General features: G+C 49.4%; 3 protein-coding genes and 1 non-coding gene across 4 annotated transcripts; 3 read left to right on the plus strand and 1 right to left on the minus strand.

Annotated features, from left to right (window-relative positions):
- The first annotated feature begins 395 nt into the window (after positions 1 to 395).
- Positions 396 to 521, plus strand: LOC111754046 (small nucleolar RNA ACA64). Its single transcript, XR_002788778.1, has one exon. It is a non-coding gene; the product is annotated as a small nucleolar RNA ACA64 (small nucleolar RNA).
- Positions 522 to 678: 157 nt separating this feature from the next.
- Positions 679 to 4,175, plus strand: Rnf151 (ring finger protein 151; the record flags this gene model as incomplete). Its single annotated transcript, XM_013141566.2, has 4 exons — positions 679 to 804; positions 1,884 to 2,029; positions 2,335 to 2,431; positions 3,667 to 4,175. Coding segments are annotated over 4 exons (846 nt in total), but the record flags the coding sequence as incomplete, so codon positions are not given.
- Positions 4,176 to 6,769: 2,594 nt separating this feature from the next.
- On the plus strand, positions 6,770 to 12,964 carry Tbl3 (transducin beta like 3). Its single transcript, XM_003478469.5, has 22 exons — positions 6,770 to 6,891; positions 8,349 to 8,400; positions 8,483 to 8,578; positions 8,664 to 8,711; positions 8,810 to 8,951; positions 9,041 to 9,125; positions 9,207 to 9,377; positions 9,473 to 9,548; positions 9,636 to 9,729; positions 9,815 to 9,996; positions 10,117 to 10,258; positions 10,366 to 10,424; positions 10,532 to 10,635; positions 11,068 to 11,215; positions 11,295 to 11,525; positions 11,603 to 11,673; positions 11,759 to 11,915; positions 11,989 to 12,047; positions 12,235 to 12,338; positions 12,430 to 12,501; positions 12,595 to 12,753; positions 12,830 to 12,964. Exons 1-22 carry the CDS (start codon positions 6,851 to 6,853, stop codon positions 12,937 to 12,939), a joined length of 2,403 nt encoding a protein of 800 aa, XP_003478517.1. The 5' UTR covers positions 6,770 to 6,850; the 3' UTR covers positions 12,940 to 12,964.
- Positions 12,965 to 13,090: 126 nt separating this feature from the next.
- Positions 13,091 to 15,326, minus strand: Noxo1 (NADPH oxidase organizer 1). The gene is made up of 8 exons (XM_003478110.5): positions 15,048 to 15,326; positions 14,884 to 14,964; positions 14,654 to 14,729; positions 14,384 to 14,561; positions 14,081 to 14,262; positions 13,895 to 13,993; positions 13,582 to 13,699; positions 13,091 to 13,496 (listed from the first exon to the last, which is right to left on the minus strand). The coding sequence occupies exons 1-8, from the start codon at positions 15,126 to 15,128 to the stop codon at positions 13,274 to 13,276; spliced, it is 1,038 nt and encodes a 345-aa protein (XP_003478158.1). The 5' UTR covers positions 15,129 to 15,326; the 3' UTR covers positions 13,091 to 13,273.
- Between the last annotated feature and the right edge of the window lie 4,678 nt (positions 15,327 to 20,004).

A 20,004-nucleotide genomic window follows, 5' to 3' on the forward strand; every position in this document is an offset into this window, starting at 1 on the left:
CCCTAGCGGCCCTTACCCAGTCCCCCAGGCCCAAGCGTGGCCCGATGTCCGGGGATCCCCACTGCATAGGTCCTGAGCGGCCATAACACAGAAATAACTCACGTGTTTCCTCGAGGAAGAAGAACGAGCCGCTTAGACAAGGAACTTTTATATGCCACAAAACGCCGCGAGATCTCGGTTGCCCCGCCCCGAGCGCCCATAGGCGGCTATGATTAGCTCTACGTACGCTTCTGGCTGCCTAGGTTTGCGCCTGCGCAGATAAAGAGCTGCTATAATTTGGAGCGCTCGGGCAATTTGGTTCTTTCGACTTCTTGGCGCCTCGTGGTTTCATCTTTTCCTGGTAAGTTCAACCAGATGAACCGCCGCGCTTACATACGGATGGCTTGGAGTCCGGCGTTTGTTGAAAATCACCCCCGGCTTTGGCCGTAGTCGCGGGTGAGATTCGGCGCCCAGAACGTCCAGGGTCCTCAGCTCACCGCCCACTGCCGGTGTGGGTGGGTGAAACCCAGGCCCCGACATCCCCAGAGGCTGCACGCACGGCCTCAGACCCCTGAACCTTGCCTTTCTTTCCAGAGGTTTCCAGGTTGCCCCTTGGCTGACGACACTAGGACCGCGTGGGCAGGAAAGCTCCATTGGCCCCATACTTCAAATAAAACTGCCTCAATTTCCCGTATGTGACTGGTCTTGGAGTTTTTCCTACTACTTGTCCATGTGAAAGATCCATTCGACCCATTATGGCTTGGACAAGCTCTAGTGAGGTGTTCTCACCCACATCAAGTCATCACCACCTTTGACACCAGAAAGGTAATGACTGGGAGACTGGCAGGTGACATCCATCCACGTGTCAGCTAGTCTGAAAACCAGGTCTATCCATGCTTCAAAAATAACCTGTACGCTGATAGGCGAAGTACTCAGGGCTAAAATGATGGAATCTGGGCCATCAAACCACAATGATGGGAAAGTATAGTTTTCAATGGGTGCCTGTCCTTATAACCCCTGAAAGAATTGGTTCAAAGAATTTTCATTCCAACGGTGCTGACATACAACGGTGCTGACCACAGGGACATACAATGCACAGGTCTGCCCAAGCAGTCAGCCTGCCTTGGTGGAGAAAAGAGGCTACGTACAGGTTGCACCAGGATGTAGCCCTCCTTCATGAAGCTTTCTCCCGAGTCGTGAATGTTAGTGAAGAGAACCCTTAAACTCTTGAAGATCTGGTTTCCTGGGCAGGACTATGGGGGGCAGTAGTTCCTGTGATTTTGCTAACCTTGGTTCTTTGCTCAGTGCTGCTGGGATATCAGCCATCAGCTGCAACCAAGTCAAGGAGAAAGGTTCATAAACCTGCCCTCCTGCTCATATTCAGAGAAGGCAGCAAGGGCTTGTGGTACAGGGTCCTAATGAATCCTGGGCCATGATTATGATTGGCTTAAGCTGTCACAGTGGACAATGCCACTGTGATGTCAGTCTGCACCTGCTATGAAATGGGAGGCTCCTGAGGCCTGGGTGTCAGTGGAGCTGCCATCCAGACACAGATCATGGTAAGCCTAGCACCCACTTTATGCCCAAATCTGGACAGATGCTCAGCAGTCCAGGGATGGAAGTCACAACTCTGAGAAAGGATGGACAGTGGATTACAATCCCTGTATGCAAGGAGGACTTGTGGGGTGCCTTTAGCTGGGTCTCCCCTTCTCTAACCCACAATTACACTTGGTAGGATTGTAATACTTGGGAGTTGATTTCCACAACTGGCCCCTTCAAGTACTGCTAACCCCTACATGGGACTCTTCCCACCCAAAGGTTGCCAAGATCTGTCCCTGGACACATGGAGTGGGGAGCTCTGAACCTGGTCCCAGTGAGGCCTAATGTTATTGTGATCTTTGCAGAGTGGTGGGTATGATCTCAACCTTTTTGCCAGCCCTCCTGACTGCAAGTTCCTATGCTCCATCTGCCATGCGGTTCTCAAGAGGCCAGTGAGGTTGCCATGCAGCCACATCTTCTGCAAAAAATGCATCCTTCAGTGGCTAGCCAGGTGCCACAGGGTACCCAGGGGGCTGGGAGGGTTGGGGAAGCCATTGATGTGGCCCAGAATGGGAAGTGTGCCAAACTGAGTCCCAGTGACTGTTAAGACTCATCTCCAAAACCTGGGACACTATAAAGTTCCTATGGTGTCTATACACCCTGGCTTTAGCCCTGGAACTAAAAGCTATAATACCCCCTCATGCCTTCAGCTGGAGAAGGGACCACCTGGATCAGCCAGTGAAGGTGGAGTTGACCCAGCAGCCATGTCTCTTCTAACTGTCCCCTTCCACTCAGTCCATTCCTGCCTCATTCCAGACAAAACACCTGTCCATGCTGCAGGAAGGAGGTGAAAAGAAGAAAGATGGTCTATGTGAATAAACTCCAGAAAACCATTGGCCATCTAAAAGTCAAGGTAGCTCAGCACATCCCTCTTACCACCTTTGTGGGGGTGCAGTAGAACCAAGAAAGGGGAAAGGAGAACCCATCTTCAAAAAGAACCCAGGGCAAGCCAGACATGGTGCATGCCTGTAATAGAAGTGCTCAGGCTGAAGCAGAATGATGCAAGTTCAAGGCAAGCCTGGACTACAAAGTGAGACTCTTGTCTTTAAAAAAAAAAAAAACAGTGCAGCCCAGGGGTCAGTAGACCTGGCTAAGTTTGAATGACATTATCATTTACCCTATAATTTAGAACAAGTTACTTAACCTTTCTGAGATGCTGGTATTCTGCCATAAATGGGACTATAGAGGACATTTTGTAGGGGTGATACTGGGAATCAAACTCATGACCTTGCACTTGCCAGGCAGGCACTGTGCCACTGAGCTCTATAAGAGGCTTTTGCTATTTATTTATTTTTATAGAAGACTAAAAAGATGAAATGCCTGGTGTGCTGGCCATTACTCTTCAGACCCATAACTTTACAGATGATAAAACTAAGATCTTTTTGTTTTGTTTTTGAGAAAGGGCCTCACTAGGTTTTGTTTTGTTTTGGTTTTTTTTTTTTGGTACTGGGGATTGAACTCACAACCATGCGCTTGCAAGGCAGGCGCTTATGCCATTGGGCTAAATTCCCAGCCCTAGCTCAGAGTCATAAGTGGACTTGTCTGGCAAGTGCTACGTCATGAGTTTGATCCCCAGTACCACACACACAAAAAGAGAGAAAGGGCTTCACTGTGTAGCTAGCCTTGATTCCACTATGTAGTCTTGGCTGGCCTCAAACTCTTGGCAGTCTCCTACCTCAGCCTCCTCTGTGCTGCTGTACACCACTACACCTGGCTGGAAACTTAAAGGTTTTAAAACACAAAGCAGCTAGATATGGTGACAGACACACCTGTAATCCCAGCATTCAGGAAGTAAAAGCAGATGGATCACCACAAGTTTGAGGTCAGTCTGAACTACATAGCCAGCTTCCATCTCAAAAATGAACAATAAAAACTTTACTGTTCTTCAAGATTTAGGCTTATGCCTTCCTGTGTAACATCTAAGATCTCCCTGCCTCTCAGGCATTTCCCAATTGTTCTCTCTGGAGTTAAAGCTCAGGCAGCTTCCAGTTACTGATTGTTGGTTCAGTAAATGAGATTCTGTGGGAGGCCCAGCTGGCAAAATACCCTACCTGGTTTGGCTCACACACAGCTCTCTTTCACCTCCAGTGCAAGAATGCTGAAGCTGGCTGCTTGGTGACATGCCCCCTGGCCCACCGCAAGGGGCATCAAGACTCATGCCCATTTGAGCCAATAGCCTGCCCCAACGAAGGCTGCTCTGCCCAGGTGTCGCGTGGTACCCTTGCTGAGCATAGGCAGCACTGCCAGCAGGGTGGCCAGCAGCACTGCCCTTTGGGCTGTGGGGCCACCTTGGGCATGACAGAGCTTGCTCATTATAACTGCTACCTCAAGCTGCGGGAGTCCTGGAGTGAGCGACAGGAGCGCAGCCAGAGGCTGCTGCAGGGACTACTGCGACGTGTACGCCGAGTGCACCGTACTTCCAGTCTCATACGCAAACAACTGGCCCAGCTCAGCCACCTCCTGGAAGACAATGCCATGCGTGAAGCTAACACACCCACAGAGGGCAGTGTTGGAGCTGAGGCATGGGGAGTGCAGGGCCAAGGTTCCTTGGAAATAGAGGGGTAAATAAATGTGGGGTCCAGGCCTGACCTACCTTGCCTTTCTGTACCACACTTTTTTTTTTTCCTTCTTGGTACCAGGAATCAAACTCAGGACCCTACACTTGCCAAGCAGGCGCTGTGACACTGAGCTATGTCCCTGGCACTGTGCCATACTCTTCTTTCACCCTTCTGACCTCCCCAGGCCTTTCTTCCCATAAACACACCCTAAGGCACTCTTTTTGAAATGAGCTTATATGTTGGCTTTAGACTAGCAATGGTCTTCCTCCTCAGCCTCCATAGAGCTGGGATTACATTTATGTACCACCACATCTGGCTACCCTGGGGCACGCTGACCTTTTTCCCTTGTTTTTGTTGTTTGGTTGGTTTTTTGTTGTTTTATTTTGCTTTTTTGGGGTACCAGGAATTGAACCCAAGACCTTGTACTTGCCAGGGGGGTAGTGTGCCACTCAGCTTTTTCTCTGGCCCTCCTTGTTTTTAAGATCTATCCCTGATACTAGGTCTTGGTGAAGCAGGAAACTGCATGGGCTCCCTAATAGGGCTGACACACAGAATTTTAGGGACAGAGCAGTTTATTTGCTGGTGTCTCTACAAGGGACTTGACTCCTCCTGAGAACTGAAAACAAAAACCTGTTTACACTTTTATATTCTTTCTTACAGGGCAGTTTTTCTTTGGGAATCAGCACAAAGTAAAGCAAAGTAGTGATGGGGGGTGGCAAATAGTGGTCACAAGCAGTGCTGTGCTACACTGACATTACCTCATAACTGTACTTAGAGGTCATCAATTTTCCTCAGGGAGCTTAGCTGTACAGTTAACCCATGGTTGCCCAGCTTCATCCCAGGAGAGGGTGTCCTCTCATTGGCATTGGCTAGTCCCTCTCCTGGAAGTTCTTCCTCTCATTCTCTACTTGCCTGCTTCTGTCTTTTCCCTCAGTGTCTTTCCTTGTACATATTTTCCTTGTCTCCTCTCCCAGTCTTCTTCCTACCCATCTGTTTTAGCATTATGATAAATGGTAGTAAAGGCTCAAATCTCTTAAGTCAGAATAAAAACAGCTCTCACTGTGGCTCAGAATTATCCTCTCTTCTTTCCCTTGCCCTTAAAGTACCTCTGGGAAGATTGCAGTCACTGGCTTGTTTTTTTGTGGGTGTTTTGTTGTGAGACAGCATCTCACTACAGTGGAGGCTGGCCTCAAACTCAAAGCAATCCTGCTTCAGCTTCCTGAGTGCTGAGATTACAGGTGTGCTCCACTATACCTAGCTGGGGTGCATATCTTTTAAATACAAAAACCTGATTTATCTTTATTCTCCCTATTCCACCATAATCCAGGCACACTTTTTCCCCCTCTTCATGTCATCCTTTTGTTTCTGCTGGCAAGAATCTGTACACCCTAAGCACACCTTTCTTGTTAAACTTCAACATGTATAGCTGCCTTTTCTTTTACCATCGAGTGTATTCTTGCAATTCTTTGTTCAATATACATTAAAAATCTGTACTCTAGGGCCAATGATATATATCAGCGGCATAGCACCTGCTTGCCCTGGCAAGGCCCTGAATTCAAGTCCTAGTACCCTCCCTAAAATATTTGGACTATCTCAATGAACCATCATACACTATATCAGCACAACTGCCAGAAACTACAGGGCTCCCTGCTTCATTGCGGTTGGCTCAGTTCAGGCAATGTATGCTTGTAATCTCAGCGTTCTCCAAGGCTGAGGCAAGAGGATTACAGGTTCAAACCACCTTAGGCAATTCAAGACAGTTTCTTTTTTTAAAAAAATATTTTAACATGCATATAATGTGTATATGCCTTTTTTTTTTTTTTTTTTTTTTTTGGTACCAGGGGTCAAACTCATGACCTTGCACTTCAGACGGTTTCAAAAACCATAAAATTGTCAGGCATAGTGGCGCACACCTGTAATCCCGTCACTTGGGAGGCTGAGGCAGGAGAGGATCATCTGAGCTTGAGGCCAGCCTGAACTACCTAGGGAAATCCTATCTCAAAAAACTAAAAGCCCCACAAAGGATGTAGGTCAATGTAAGAGCCTGAATTCAACCTTCGATTTTAAGAAAGAAAAGCAAACTGCATCCCCATCTGCTGTGCTCGCTTCGGCAGCTACATGTACCAAGTTGCATCTCTGCCTTATCTTGCGAAATCATATCCACAGTCCTAGTCATTTAGTGTAGTATTCCCTGCCTGCTCTGCCCACCCTCCCTTCTGCCCAATGGAAAGTGAGCTAGCTATAGAAGGGCAGGGATTAGTGTTACCCGAAGTCTTCCAAGCGACTAAGCAGCGTTCAGCACTCAGAAGATAATAAATATTTGAATAACTTTGAAACTACCCGATTTGATTTATTCGTTTCTTTGAATCTATTCATTCACTGACTGGCCAACCTCAGGCAGCCCCCAAACCCGAGTGCTGAGCAGCAAAAGTAAATACTAATATTGGCCCTTTTAAACTTCTATTAAATTGCCACATCACCGGTGACGTCCGTCCCTCCACACACATCTCACGCTCCAGGTACAAAACGTCTCCACCAAATTCTGCTTCAGGGCGCAGCAGTCACTGCCCACAATAAAGATGGCGCCTACGGCGCAGCGCTGATGACATCAAATGACTGCCTACTCTCAATGTCATCTCCAAGCGCCTAAGTTTGCAGCTGCACGCTATCCTCACGCGGCTGCAGTGTAGGATCGCCAGGACGTCGGCAACAATATGGCTGAAACAGTTGCCGGAGTGGGCCGCTTTAAAGCTAAGTAAGCTTGGGGCTGCGGGGACCACCTGGTGAGGGCCACGGATTTGCTGCTGGAGTAACAAGCCCCTGCAGCGCGCGTGAAGTAGTGCGGACGGTGGACTGGGGACCCTTTCAGGCCTGGGAAAGCACCTGGCCTGCAAGGTCTGGAAAAGATAGTGCCAATAGGAAGCTGGAGGGCCGCCACTAACTCAAGCGCCGGTCTTTGGTTAAGCGGCAGACTAGGTGCACCAGATGTCACGTACTTGCTTAGACGGGGAGCCCGTTTTAGTCCCGCAAAGTAGGAACAAGAAATCACAGAAGGGAAAGCCTGAGCGGAGCACAAGTCGGAGCTAGAACTGAATGGTCGCAGGATGCGAAGACCTGTCTGTGGGCAGGCGACCTGAAGAGATCTCTCTCATTGACCTGCTTCTAGGGAGAGCAAGTTCAGGAGGTGGGTGGGTCCGAAGGGAGGCATGAGAATAAACAGCCCTGACCCTAACTGTAGGTTGTCTTTTGGGATAAATCATCTCCATCAACGACTGTGCACCTTGGGTTGTGACAAGCACTAGCAAAGAAAGACTTAGTGATGCCAGCATCCCTGTTGGAGAGTTATCTGGCATGTAGTGTGTGGCAGGCAGGCTTCCTGGGAAGTGGAGTTGGCCCAGTTGGAATCTGAAGAGAGGACCAAAGTATACACAGGGCACAGGCAGAGGACAGACTTGTCACAGGGGCCAGGGCAGGAGAAAGGGGCTGCTGTGTGGGCTCAGAAAGCAAAGAAAGGTGAGCAGAGACTCTTCTAGGCAAAGTCTTAGAGATGTGTTAGGAAAAGGGAGTCTTTTAAGCAAGCTGGTGAGACAGTCAGTTGTTCTCCAGATAACTTGCAGCAGGGTTGAGAGAATAGGTAGCAGTGAAAAGGTTGGAGTGACTATCTGGAGGAGATTGCAATGGCTTGAACCAGGGAAGAGAGAAGAGGGCAACAGACAGTATGAGTGAGGTCACAGAAATGACAGCTGCTTGGGAAGAAGCATCAGGTGAAGCTAGTATTAGAGGGATCTAAGATGAGATGGAGTGGTGCTGGCCCCCAAGGGAGAAGATGCTGTCTGTCGAAGTAGTATGTTACCCTAGATTCAATTACTGGGGGATGGCCTCCCATAGCCAGCAGGGGGCACCCAAGGCCCTTTGATTTGAAGACTGCTATTGGGTTGATTTGCGTGACTCAGGCCCACCTCTTACTGCTGATAGACCCCATAAAGATCACCCACCAGCCCACAGTGTCAACTTTTTTATAACACAAGAGAACTGTAGTGCTACCTACCCATGAAGTTTGTTATTTGTCCTTCTGGGTTACTTACTGGTACCCTGGAACCCTGCAAGGGCAAGGGCTTACTGGATTTACCTCTAAGAAAGCACTCACCTCAGGAACTAGGATGTAGTAGGTAAGATAGTGGGTGATCACTTACTCCTTTGTTGTCTTCCCAGCTATGCTGTGGAGCGCAAGATTGAGCCTTTCTACAAGGGCGGGAAAGTACAGGTACCATCCCTGAAGGTGACCAGGGTAGAAGGGAAGGGAGGGTCTGCATAGGGCTGCCTTAGCTGAGACTTTGTGTCCCCAGCTCGACCAGACAGGCCATCACCTCTTCTGCATCTGTGGTAACAGAGTCAATGTCCTAGATGTGGCCTCAGGGAGTGTGCTACAGAGCCTGGAGCAGGTAAGAATAGGGTGGGCAAGGGTGAGAGGATTAGTAGAAAGGGCAGCCTGTTGTCACGGCACTCTCTTCCTGTTCTTTCCTTTAGGAGGACCAAGAAGATATCACTGCCTTTGACCTCAGCCCCGATAATGAGGTATGTGAGACAGGGGTAGAAGTCGAGCTCTGGTACTTCTGTCCTACATTGAGACATGAGGGTACCTCACCCTCAGGCTGAACTACATCTTCCATCAGGTGTTGGTGACAGCCAGTCGGGCGCTGCTCTTGGCTCAGTGGGTATGGCGAGAAGGTAGCGTTACTCGTCTGTGGAAAGCAATACACACAGCCCCTGTGGCCACCATGGCCTTCGATCCCACGTCCACACTGCTAGCCACAGGTAGGGCCCCAGCTGAACAGGGGAGCTGGAAGGAATGGGGCAGTGGCTTTGGACATATCGGCTCCCTCACCTCAAGCATATTCCTACAGGGGGCTGTGACGGGGCTGTACGTGTCTGGGATGTTGTGCAGCACTATGGAACACACCACTTTCGGGGCTCGCCTGGTGTCGTGCAGTAAGTGGGGGCAGTAGAGGGTGGGAAACAGAGGCACCATCCTTGGATGGCACAGCTCATGCATTCCCTGCCTACCTGCAGTTTGGTGGCCTTCCACCCGGACCCCACTCGCCTGCTGCTCTTCTCTTCAGCTGTGGATGCTGCCATTCGTGTGTGGTCACTGCAGGACCGCTCGTGTCTGGCCATGTTGACTGCTCACTATAGTGCCGTCACCTCCCTGACCTTCAGTGCTGATGGACACAGTATGTTGAGGTGGGTGATAAGCAAGAGCATGCAGGCCTTGGGAGGGAAAAATCAGTGGGTACCAAGGCTGAGACTCCAAAACCGAAGTGACTGTTTCTCCCTAGCTCTGGCCGTGACAAGATCTGCATTGTCTGGGACCTTCAGAGCCACCAGGCCACAAAAACTGTGCCAGTATTTGAGGTATGGGTGAATTTAGGGTAGGGCCACTGAGGGGGGCTAGGGTTGGCATAGGGAATAGCTGCAGCCTCTAAATTAGTGCATCCCCAGAGTGTGGAGTCTGCTGTGCTGCTGCCCGAGGAGCCAGCTCCTGCGCTGGGTGTGAAGAACTCAGGCCTGCATTTCCTGACAGCTGGTGACCAAGGTATGTGGGGTTGACCACAGGCTGGCCACTGGATTTGGGGTAGGCCTGTGAATCTGTGAGTCCCAGCAGCCATGTCCCTACACAGGCATACTACGTGTGTGGGAAGCAGCTTCTGGGCAGTGTGTGTATACACAGACACAGCTACCAGGCCCAGGGCTAGAGCTGACCCATTGCTCCCTGGTCCGAGCTGCTGGCCTGCTCCTCAGTGTCACTGCTGATCACAACCTGCTACTCTATGAAGCGTGCTCCCTACAGCTGCAGAAACAGGTGACCATATGTCCCTGCCCAGCCCAAGTTGAAGGGGTCAGCAGACTACTCATAAAAGACCTGGCTTATGTCATTCTTTTTTTTCTTTTCTTTTTTTCATGTCATTCTCGACCCTCCCAGTTTGCCGGGTATAGTGAGGAGGTTTTGGATGTCCGGTTTCTTGGGCCCAAGGACTCCCATATCATTGTGGCCTCCAACAGCCCCTGCCTGAAAGTTTTTGAGCTACAGACATCAGCTTGCCAGATCCTCCATGGCCATACAGGCAAGTAGAGCCCACTGATACCTCTGAAACTCCATTCTCATTTAATTATTGCCCACCTCCTGTCACCTTACCATACTGACCTCTGACTACTCCCTTCTCTTTTATAGATATTGTCCTGGCCCTGGATGTGTTTCGGAAGGGGCGGCTCTTTGCCAGCTGTGCCAAGGTCAGTCTCCTAAAAGGTGTGACCATATAGGCCCTCCAGGAAAAAAAAAAAAATGAAGGCAAAAGGACCACAGCCCAAACTCTCTCCTCAACTCCTCTTATCCCCAGGATCAGAGCATTCGCATCTGGAGAATGAACAAGGCTGGCCAGGTGTCCTGTGTGGCTCAGGGTTCTGGTCACACACACAGTGTGGGCACCATCTACTGCTCCAGGTAGTAGGGCCACAGCTGGATTCAGAGGTGTAGAAAAGGTGGAGACCTACAATTCACGGTGGGGTTCCAGCTCACAGGTTGAATGAAGAGATAGCAGCTTTGGCCTTTTTTGTTTGAAGCTGTAGCCCAGGGATATGGAACAGAAAATGAGCCTAGGTGCCATGAGAGGAGGTGCCATGAGAGGATTCTTTGGAAGTGGCCTTAGGTGGAAAAAGTGGGGAGAGCAGCATAATGGAGAGGATGGCACTAAAAAAGGTCCACTGGGAAAAGGCTACCCCTGCTAGGGCTTGGGCCCCCTAAGGGCACCAAGTTGCTGGGTATGGGACACCGAGAGTGGGTGGACATGCAGAGGACCAGAGCCAATTTGCATCCTTGGGCAGGAATGATGCCATTCCTATGATATACTGACTGTGCTTTCCTACTGGAGTGTAGGCTGAAAGAATCCTTTTTGGTGACGGGCAGCCAGGACTGCACTGTAAAATTATGGCCTCTCCCTGAAGCTCTGCTGTCCAAGAGCACAACCCCAGACAGTGATCCCATCCTTCTGCAGGCCCAGACCACCCAGCGCTGTCATGAAAAGGTAATCATTCATGGCCACTGGGGTGGGCCAAGACCTTGCTGGGGTGATGATCTGAATTACTACCTTTTCCCACCACCAGGACATCAACAGTGTGGCTATTTCTCCCAACGACAAGCTGTTGGCCACAGGCTCCCAGGACCGTACAGCCAAACTCTGGACCCTGCCACAATGCCAACTGGTGGGTGTTTTCTCAGGCCACCGACGTGGCCTCTGGTGTGTACAGTTCTCACCCATGGATCAGGTGCTAGCCACAGCCTCAGCTGATGGCACCATCAAGCTCTGGTCACTGCAGGATTTAAGCTGCCTCAAGGTAAGCAGCATCCCTTGTGGTCCAGACTCTCCTGGTGACATTTCACCAGGTGACATCTGATGTCCCCACCCCCACAGACATTTGAGGGGCATGATGCCTCTGTGCTAAAGGTGGCCTTTGTGAGCCGTGGCACACAGCTACTGTCCAGGTGAGTGGGCTAGAGGGTTTGGTGGGGGTGAGGTGGGGTGGAGAACAAGCCCTTCTCTCTGAGGCCCCGACAATCCCAAACCCAGTGGCTCAGATGGGCTCCTGAAGCTTTGGACCATCAAGAACAATGAATGTGTGCGGACACTCGATGCCCATGAGGACAAGGTCTGGGGACTACACTGCAACCAGCTAGACGACCACGCCCTCACGGGTGCCAGCGACTCCCGAGTCATTCTCTGGAAGGTTGTAGGCCCTGAGGAGAGGGGTGGCCAGGACAAGGAATTGGGATAGCTGTCTAACCCCATTCTAATCCTAGGATGTGACTGAGGCAGAACAGGCAGAGGAGCAGGCCAAGCGTGAGGAACAGGTGGTCAAGTAAGCACATGCTCTGCAGCAGCACCCCGCGCACTAAGGAGTGTCTGCATATTCCTGCTTTATGCCACAGGGACACTGAGGCTCAGGGCTGGGTTCACACCAATGGGTGCCAGGTGTAGTAGACGTCCTGACTACTCAGCCCCAGTCAGAGTTCAAGTATCCTCTATCCTTTCCTTCCCACTGCCAGGCAGCAAGAACTGGACAACCTGCTGCATGAAAAGCGGTACCTGCGGGCACTGGGCCTGGCCATCTCCCTGGATCGGCCCCATACAGTGCTGACAGTTATCCAGGGTCAGTGCTTGCCACAGGGGCAGGTTAGGGTTGGGCAAGACTCAGAACCATTGAATCCCTTCCCGGGGCTCAGACTTGCCTCTTCCCTTAGCCATTCGGAGGGATGCAGAGGCCTGTGAGAAGCTAGAAGCCACTGTGCTCAGACTGCGGCGAGACCAGAAAGGTCCTGGGCATGTGGGCAGGGGGAGGCCTGGTGGGCAGGGGAGGGTGGGAGAGCCTGGCAGGCAGGCAGGTTGACTGTCTCTACTGCCCACAGAGGCCCTGCTGCGTTTCTGTGTCACATGGAACACCAATGCCCGGCACTGCCACGAAGCACAGGCAGTACTGAGTGTGCTACTCCAACACGAGGCCCCTGAGGAGCTTCTGGCCTATGAGGGTGTGCGGGCCACACTTGAAGCCCTGCTGCCTTACACTGGTAGGTAGGCACAGCCTGGGTAGAGGAGCAGCCTGGTGGGCAGATGCACTACCTGACTTTCCTCTGTCCTCTCCAGAACGACATTTTCAGAGGCTCAGCCGAACACTGCAAGCAGCCACCTTCTTGGACTTCCTGTGGCACAACATGAAGCTGTCCCCTCTCCCTGCTGCCCCACCAGCTCTTTGATATACATAAAGTCATACTTTTCCTATCCACAGTGCTATCTTCCCCCAGATCCCTACCCACAGCCTTCATCAACCAGGATGTACCTTGACCCTTGATGATCTCAGTGTAGCAGATCACCCCACCCTGGCTGAGTTCCACAAGTGAGACCAAGTGGAGTCTTCCAGAAGTTTTACTCAAAGGAAATAGCAATTCTCTTTCCCACCATCATCCATTCCTGTCCCAGCCCTGGGGATGATACAGCTGTCTGCCATCCCAGGGATCTAGATCCTGAGCATTCTGCTTGGTGTGGGGTTGGGGTGCGCAGCCAACTTCTCTGCAGAATGAGTCCATATCTTCACTGAGAGTTCTGAGGCCCTGAGTTGCACGCCAGCGCCCTTCGTGTGATGGTACAGCAGCGACTCTGGATGACACTCAGTGGAGGGCGGGCAGGGATAGGAGGTGGACCAGTGGTAGCCTTGTTCTTCTCCCTATCAGGGATTGGTGGCCCACTCAAGAATGTACCCAGCCCTTCAGGTTGCAGCAGCACTGAAGGCAGCAGACCATCCTGGTCACAGTACCTGAAGAGTAAGGGGCATAGTCAGAGATGGCTCCTCCCCTACTCCTACACCATAGGCTGGGTCTACAAGCCTCACCCTCACGTACCTGCACAGCCACCATCCACGGTCTGAAGTTTCCAGGACCTGCACTCGTGCTCCCGCTGGCACTGACAGTTCATCAGCACGGCTGCCCTTGTAGGCTCGGGAAGCACAGAACACAGTCCCTGAAAGTGTGGGTCACAATGGCAGCAAGAGGCTAGGGGCTCTAACCTTTTCTGAGCTATCCTTCCCTGTTACCCAGGACCATTCTATAACCTACTCAGCTTCACTGCAGCTGTAGGCATCAAGCATATGCCAGTGCCTCCATCCCTATTTGGGGGCTGCCCACAGGGACCTGGGAGTAGGGGCTAGAATCATACCACTGTTTTGCAGCATCAAGCCCACCTCTGGGGCCACCTCCAGATAGGGAGCTGGAAACCAGGCCTTCTGCTGGCCTTCATTCTCCACCAGCCACCAGCCTATGCATGAGATAAAGGAGGGGTTTGGGTCCTGAGGCCAGCTCCAATCTAGGGGACAAAAAGTCCTCAGGTCCCTGTCAGCTCTACCTGAGGGGTGTCGTAGCAGTACATCCAGGCTTTCTTGGGCCTTCACATGGAAGGGCCTTCCCTGTGTGTCCTGGGTGTGGAAAGGATGCACGCAACAGAGGCTCTGAATCTCTAGGCTGTGGATATCAAGGCTGTTCACAGGGCGAGGTGAGGGCTTCTCTGGGACAGGCAGGATCACCATGCTGAGGACAGCCAGCACAAACAATATGTAGGTTGGGAGGGTGAGAATGGGCCCATCACCCCCATGAGTTGGCCTTAATCATAGCCTCTGTGTCTGTAGGCTGGGAAAGGGTGCTAAGGCACCTGCTGGGAGGCAGTGCAGATTCCAGGTCCTGGTTTCGAGGCTCAAAGAAGCTTGTAAGCACTGGGCTCCATGACACTTGGTTCACATTGGCTAGCAGTTCCTGCACATAGGTGTTCAGCAGCCTCAGACGCACCAGACCACGACCTGTGCGCCCTCCACGGGAAAGCAAGGGTGCATCTGTGGGCCCAACAAAGACGCCTTGTGAGAGCCCGCAAACCCTGATCCAGGCTTTGCCTCTCCTGCACCTCCTGGGACCCTGCCAGTCTGACCTGGAAGCTTGGGGAGAAGGCGATCAGATCTCCTCAGCAGACCTGCCTCCACTGGAAAGTTCTCCTTGAGGGTTTTCTGATGGACAGAGTAAGGTGTTAGTCTCTGAGAGCCCAGTGTACACCCAGTGAGAGTGAAGGTTACAGGGGCTGGAAGTCCACACATGGAAAAAGGGAAGCTCGTTGTCTGGGATTAACAGCCACCCTATTTGTGTGGTCCCAGGGTCACTTGCCTGGAGCTGCCTGAACTCATCCCAGCTTCTGCAAACAAAGGTATCACTGCCATCCGACCAGTGCACAGAGAAGGCAAACATCTGCATGAGGAAAGGTTGGGGGTTCCTGGAGAGGCTGAATAGGACTCATTCTTGGGGCCTGCAGAGACCCTGTCCCATCATACCTGAAGCCGCTCCATCTGCACCAGGGCTACAGCTCCGACTGACACCGGGTTCCTGGAACTTGACAACGCTGCATCTTCCATTGCTGGTGGTTCTGGAGTGTTTAAGTGGCTGAGGTTTTGCCACCTCCTTGTCCTCAAGCAGCCTCTGAGAAACTACCCGGAAAACTCTTGAGTGGAATTCCCCGCCCACGCCCTAACCTGAGTGCTGGCAGCGTTACCACTCCCCCTGGTCCTTCAAAGTTTCCCAGGAGTCTCCTCCCAAAATCCAGGGGATTCAGTCACAGGAACCCCAGGCTATAAGGGAGAGCCTAAAGTAGAGATGTGGAAGGAGGGATGAGATACTGACGTTGGAAGTGTGGAGGCAGCCTTGGATCTAGAAGGGCTTTAAAGGGATTGGAGCTGCCATCTGGGTCCCTCCACCCAGAGTATGACCTTAGGAAGGGGGAAAAGGAAGGCTCTTCAGAGCACTGCCTCACCCCTTCCCATAGGGCTCCACCACCCTTCTGGTGCAGTCTCCTGCCAAGATACACCCAATATAATATGTATCTCCTATTCCTTTCTCACTCCCTCTCCCTCTCTCTCTTTCCTTTCCGTTTCCACCACAAGCCCTGTGGTTTTTTAGTCCCAACTGCTCTATCTCTGAATTCTGTAGACCACTATCCCCTCATCATCTGAAACCAATGACTCAGTGCTCAAAGCACATGCTTTCTCCAGTTTTATCCTAATGTGAGAGGGTCTCTTAATGCCCCCCATAAGGAGAAATTTGTGTTAGATAGATACTTTGAAAGGGCTGGGAGGAAATAAATAAATAAATAAATAAATAAATAAAAAGGGCTGGGGATATATGGTTCAGTGGCACAGCACCTGCCTGGCAAGCTCAAGGTCCTGAGTTCAATTCTTAGGACATAAATACTTTTGAGATTTTATTTTTGTTTTTTTACTGTCCTAAGGATTGACCCCTCTATACTCACACAAAAGCAAATGTACTACTGATCTACTTGCCCAGCTGCTTTTTAATTTTGAGACAGACTCTCAATAAATTGCCCAGACCACCACAAATTTGCATCCTTTTGCCTCAACCTCCCAAATCGGTAGGATTATAAGTGTGTGCCACCTTGCTTGCCTAGATTTTTTTTAGTTTTTTCTGACTACATTGGGGAAAGAGTGGACCACACAGGACCACCGCCACCCCCTGGGGTCCCTTGGACTGGTGAGATTTGGGGCTTGAGTAACAGAGTCTTTTTATTTATTTATTTATTTTTATCGGTACTAGGGATCAAACTCACGACTGCCTGCTTGCAAGGCAGGTGCTTATGCCGCTGAGCTAAATCCCCAGCCCCCAACAGAGTCTATCTTTTGGCCACTTACACTTGGAGTTTCAAGAGATGGGTCACTAGGACTATTCTACGACTACTGTGAACCCATGATGTATCACAATTTACTGCATTACCTTCTCAGACCAGACCCATTATCCCATCTCTGGAATGGAGAAGGCCTTGAAATTCCTGGGCAGAGGCCTCATCTCTGGGTGCCCCACTCTATAGGCTACTTCCTTATAGTGAAGATTCCCACCTCCAACCAACCCTGGTGTGCAGTGATTCTTCCTGGTACTGAGACTACCACGTTCAGGGTGTGGCAAGTCTGTCTGTGGCATAATCTCAGTGGTAGAGCATTTGCCTTGAATGTGTGAGTATGTGAGTGTATAGGGTTTGATAATCCTTAAGACAGTTTTTTTTTTAAAAAAAAGCTCAAAATAGGGGCTGGGGATTTAGCTCAGTGGTATAAGCACCTGCCTTGCAAGCAGGCAGTCATGAGTTCTGTTTAACACAATTTCCTCTTCCTTGATTTAGGGACATTAATAAACCTTGCCAGCCAGGTATGGTGGAGCACACCTGTAATCCCAGCACTTGGGAGGCTGTTAGTTTGAGGCCAGCCTCAGCTACTTATCAAAGAGAAAGGAATTTCACTGAGCACTGAGTTATTGGTTCCTGATGAAAAGCATGGAGCCCCACAGAATTCAGAAACAGAGGTATTGACCCTAAAAAAATGGCCAAGGGAATTCCCCTACTCCACACCCTCTGGAGTGGTCAGCCCCTGGGGCATCACTCCAGGAAACTGTCTTGGCCTCAATAAAGGGCCTTTGTGTGCCCTACTGGTTGCTCCTTCTGAAGTCCTGAATGCCTCCCTGTTCTTGGCCCAGGCCACAAACACCTGCTGACAGGTGAATGCCAAGGTGCCTTCAGCACAACTGTTACCCTCCCCTCCCAACATCAAATGAGGACCCTGCTGGCCTGTTGGAGTCTAGAGAGGGACAGACCCTGTTCCTCTACATAAGGATCTAGTTTGAAGTAACTGCAGCCTTTGACCTCATTCCTCATCTGGCATACCAGGAAATACTGGTAGAAACTTAAACCCTAGAATGATGGTCAGCCAAACATTTCCTGCCAGGTAGTGACGCCAGAATGCCTCAGAACTGATACTTTACATAGTTTTTGAGAAAGTCCCTGTACATTCTAATTAGCTTGGGTGACCTTTGTGTAGCTTAGCATATAAACCTCTTTATTTTGCCTCAGAGTGTGATAATCCTGTCTGCAGCATCCAAAATGCTTTAGTCAGTAGATACTGCACTTTGGGCAATCTTGGAACTGTCTGCTTCTTCCATATTTCAGTACCTTCTATCTTTTTTTTTTTTTAGTACCGTCTATCTTTAGCAAGTGGTTCTTTTTTTTTTTTTAAGACGGGCAGAGGCTTGGTATGTAGTTCAGTCTAGCAATCTTCCTGTCTCAGCCTCCCAAATGCTGGGACTATAGATTTATGCCACCATGCCCAGCATGTCAGCATGATTTTCTTCTTGTTGTGTGGATGGATACCAGGAATCGAACTCAGACTATTGCACTTGCTAGGCAGGTGCTGCTCTGCTGAGCTAAAACTTTCTTCTCGTGATTTGTTCTTATACACATATTTTTCACAGACAACTTGGAAGATAGGAGGAGGTAAAAAGCAGTTGGAAGGCCAGATACAGCCAGAGAGCTAGAAGGATTTTGAGACTCTCTCCAACTGACAATCCTCACCAAACCTGGATTTTTCTACATTTTCCTCTCCATCACCCTTACCTTCTCTCATACAAAAATCTACAGTAGGGGCCAGGGACATAGCTCAGTGGCACCACAAGCGCCTGCCTGGCAAACACAAAATTATGAGTGTGGTCCCCAGTACAAAAAAAAAAAAAAAAAAAAAAAAACAGGCTACGCATGATGGCACATGCCTGCAATCTCAGAACTTGGCAAGGAGGCTGAGATGGGAGGATCACTGTGAGTTCAAGGCAAACCTGATCTACATAATGGCTTCAAGACTAGCCTAAACTACAAAGTGAGACCCTGTCTCAAAAATCTACAACAAAGATCCAGGTGTGGTGACTTACTTCTGTAATCCCAGCACTCAGGAGGCTGAAAGGAGGATCACTGCCAATTCGAGACCAGCCTAGGCTACAAAATGAGCTCAAATTCAGCCTGAACTGCATAGTGAGACTGTCTCAAAAAGACAAAAAAGAAAATAAAAACTACAATAACTGCCTCATCCCTGTGGAAGCAAGGGGTTCCTTGTCCCTAAGAAAGCCAGTGTGCATTTAATAACTAGAGAATCTTTGCAAAATAGAGATTAGATTAGGTCAGCCATGTGCAATGGCTCATGCTTGTAATCCTGGCAGTCAGATAGACTTGAGGCAGGAGGAGCAAAGTTTGAGTCCTACCTGGGCAACTCATTGAGACTCTGGCTCAATTTTTTTTTTTTTTTTTTTTTTAGTTTTATTTAAAGAAAGACTAAACAGGGCCAGGGATTTAGCTCAGTAGCATAAGTGCTTACTTAGCAAGCACAAGGTCATGAGTTTGATCCCTGGCACAAAAAAAAAAAAGACTAAACAAAACAGAAAATGGGTAGAAATAATACATACTTTCTTTCCTTTTTTTTTTCTTTTTTGTCTTTTTCCTTTTTATCTGTATCGGGGATCAAACTCACAACTGCCTGCTTGCAAGACAGGCACTTATGCCGCTGAGCTAAATCCCCAGCCCTAAATAATACATACTTTCAAAGAAAAAATAAACAGTAAGAAATCACTAGTTGATATTTACATATTGTCCTCTTATAAATAGTTGTTCGGGGCTGGGGATTTAGCTCAGCGGCATAAGCACCTGCCTTCAAGCAGGCAGTTGTGAGTTCGATCCCTGGTACCGATAAAAATGAAAAAAAGACAATAAATAAATAAATAGTTGTTCAAGATACAAAAGTGAAACATACAAAATGGGGATTCAAACAGTGAAACTGCAAACAGTTCTGTTCAACTATCCAATAAAAATTTAGTATTATGGTTATCAATCCTATACGCTTAAACATGCATGCAGTTATCCATATCTTCATTCATATTGGGATTAAACAAACCAAAGCAGGCTAAAATCACTCTGAACAAAGAATAATAGTATAATAGTATTGCTGGATTTCACATCATGACACCACTGGGTACTGTGGTGTCTCTTTTTCTTCAAAGTATTTGTTCATTTTGGGCTGGGGTTTTAGTTCAGCAGCATAAGCACTTGCCTTGTAAGCGCACAGTCGTGAGTTCGATCCCTGGTACCAATAAAAAAAAAAAGTATTTGTTCATTTCATCGTGCGTTATAAGATCAGTTCTCGTAAACTTTATACTACAATAGCTGCCTCATCCCTGTGGAGGCCAGTGTGCATTTAATAACTAGAGAATCTTTGCATTATACATGCATAAGTCTTAACATGTATTTCTATCCTCCTTTCTATATTAGAGGGAGAAACAAAACAAAACAAGACAAAACAAAACATATTCCTGGGGCCAGGGATTTAGCTCAGTGGCATAAGTGCCTGCCTGGCAAGTGCAAGGTTGTGAGTTTGATCTCCAGTACCACAAAAAAAAAAAAAAAAAAATCCTATAAAC

Source organism: Cavia porcellus, unplaced genomic scaffold (assembly GCF_034190915.1).
Source record: "Cavia porcellus strain 051 isolate PalLab524CR breed Dunkin Hartley unplaced genomic scaffold, mCavPor4.1 scaffold_16, whole genome shotgun sequence".
Classification (NCBI taxonomy): Eukaryota; Metazoa; Chordata; class Mammalia; order Rodentia; family Caviidae; genus Cavia; species Cavia porcellus.

Bases quoted from the DNA above. Each gene is read 5' to 3' on its own strand.
- Tbl3 (XM_003478469.5), top strand. From the start codon at position 6,851: ATGGCTGAAACAGTTGCCGGAGTGGGCCGCTTTAAAGCTAA. The intron at 9,378-9,472 runs GTGGGTGATAAG...GTTTCTCCCTAG, and splicing joins GATGGACACAGTATGTTGAG to CTCTGGCCGTGACAAGATCT. The intron at 12,048-12,234 runs GTAAGCACATGC...TCCCACTGCCAG, and splicing joins CGTGAGGAACAGGTGGTCAA to GCAGCAAGAACTGGACAACC.
- Noxo1 (XM_003478110.5), bottom strand. From the start codon at position 15,128: ATGGAAGATGCAGCGTTGTCAAGTTCCAGGAACCCGGTGTCAGTCGGA. The intron at 14,965-15,047 runs GTATGATGGGAC...TTCCTCATGCAG, and splicing joins TGCAGATGGAGCGGCTTCAG to ATGTTTGCCTTCTCTGTGCA. The intron at 14,263-14,383 runs GTGCCTTAGCAC...GGCTGTCCTCAG, and splicing joins TCTGCACTGCCTCCCAGCAG to CATGGTGATCCTGCCTGTCC.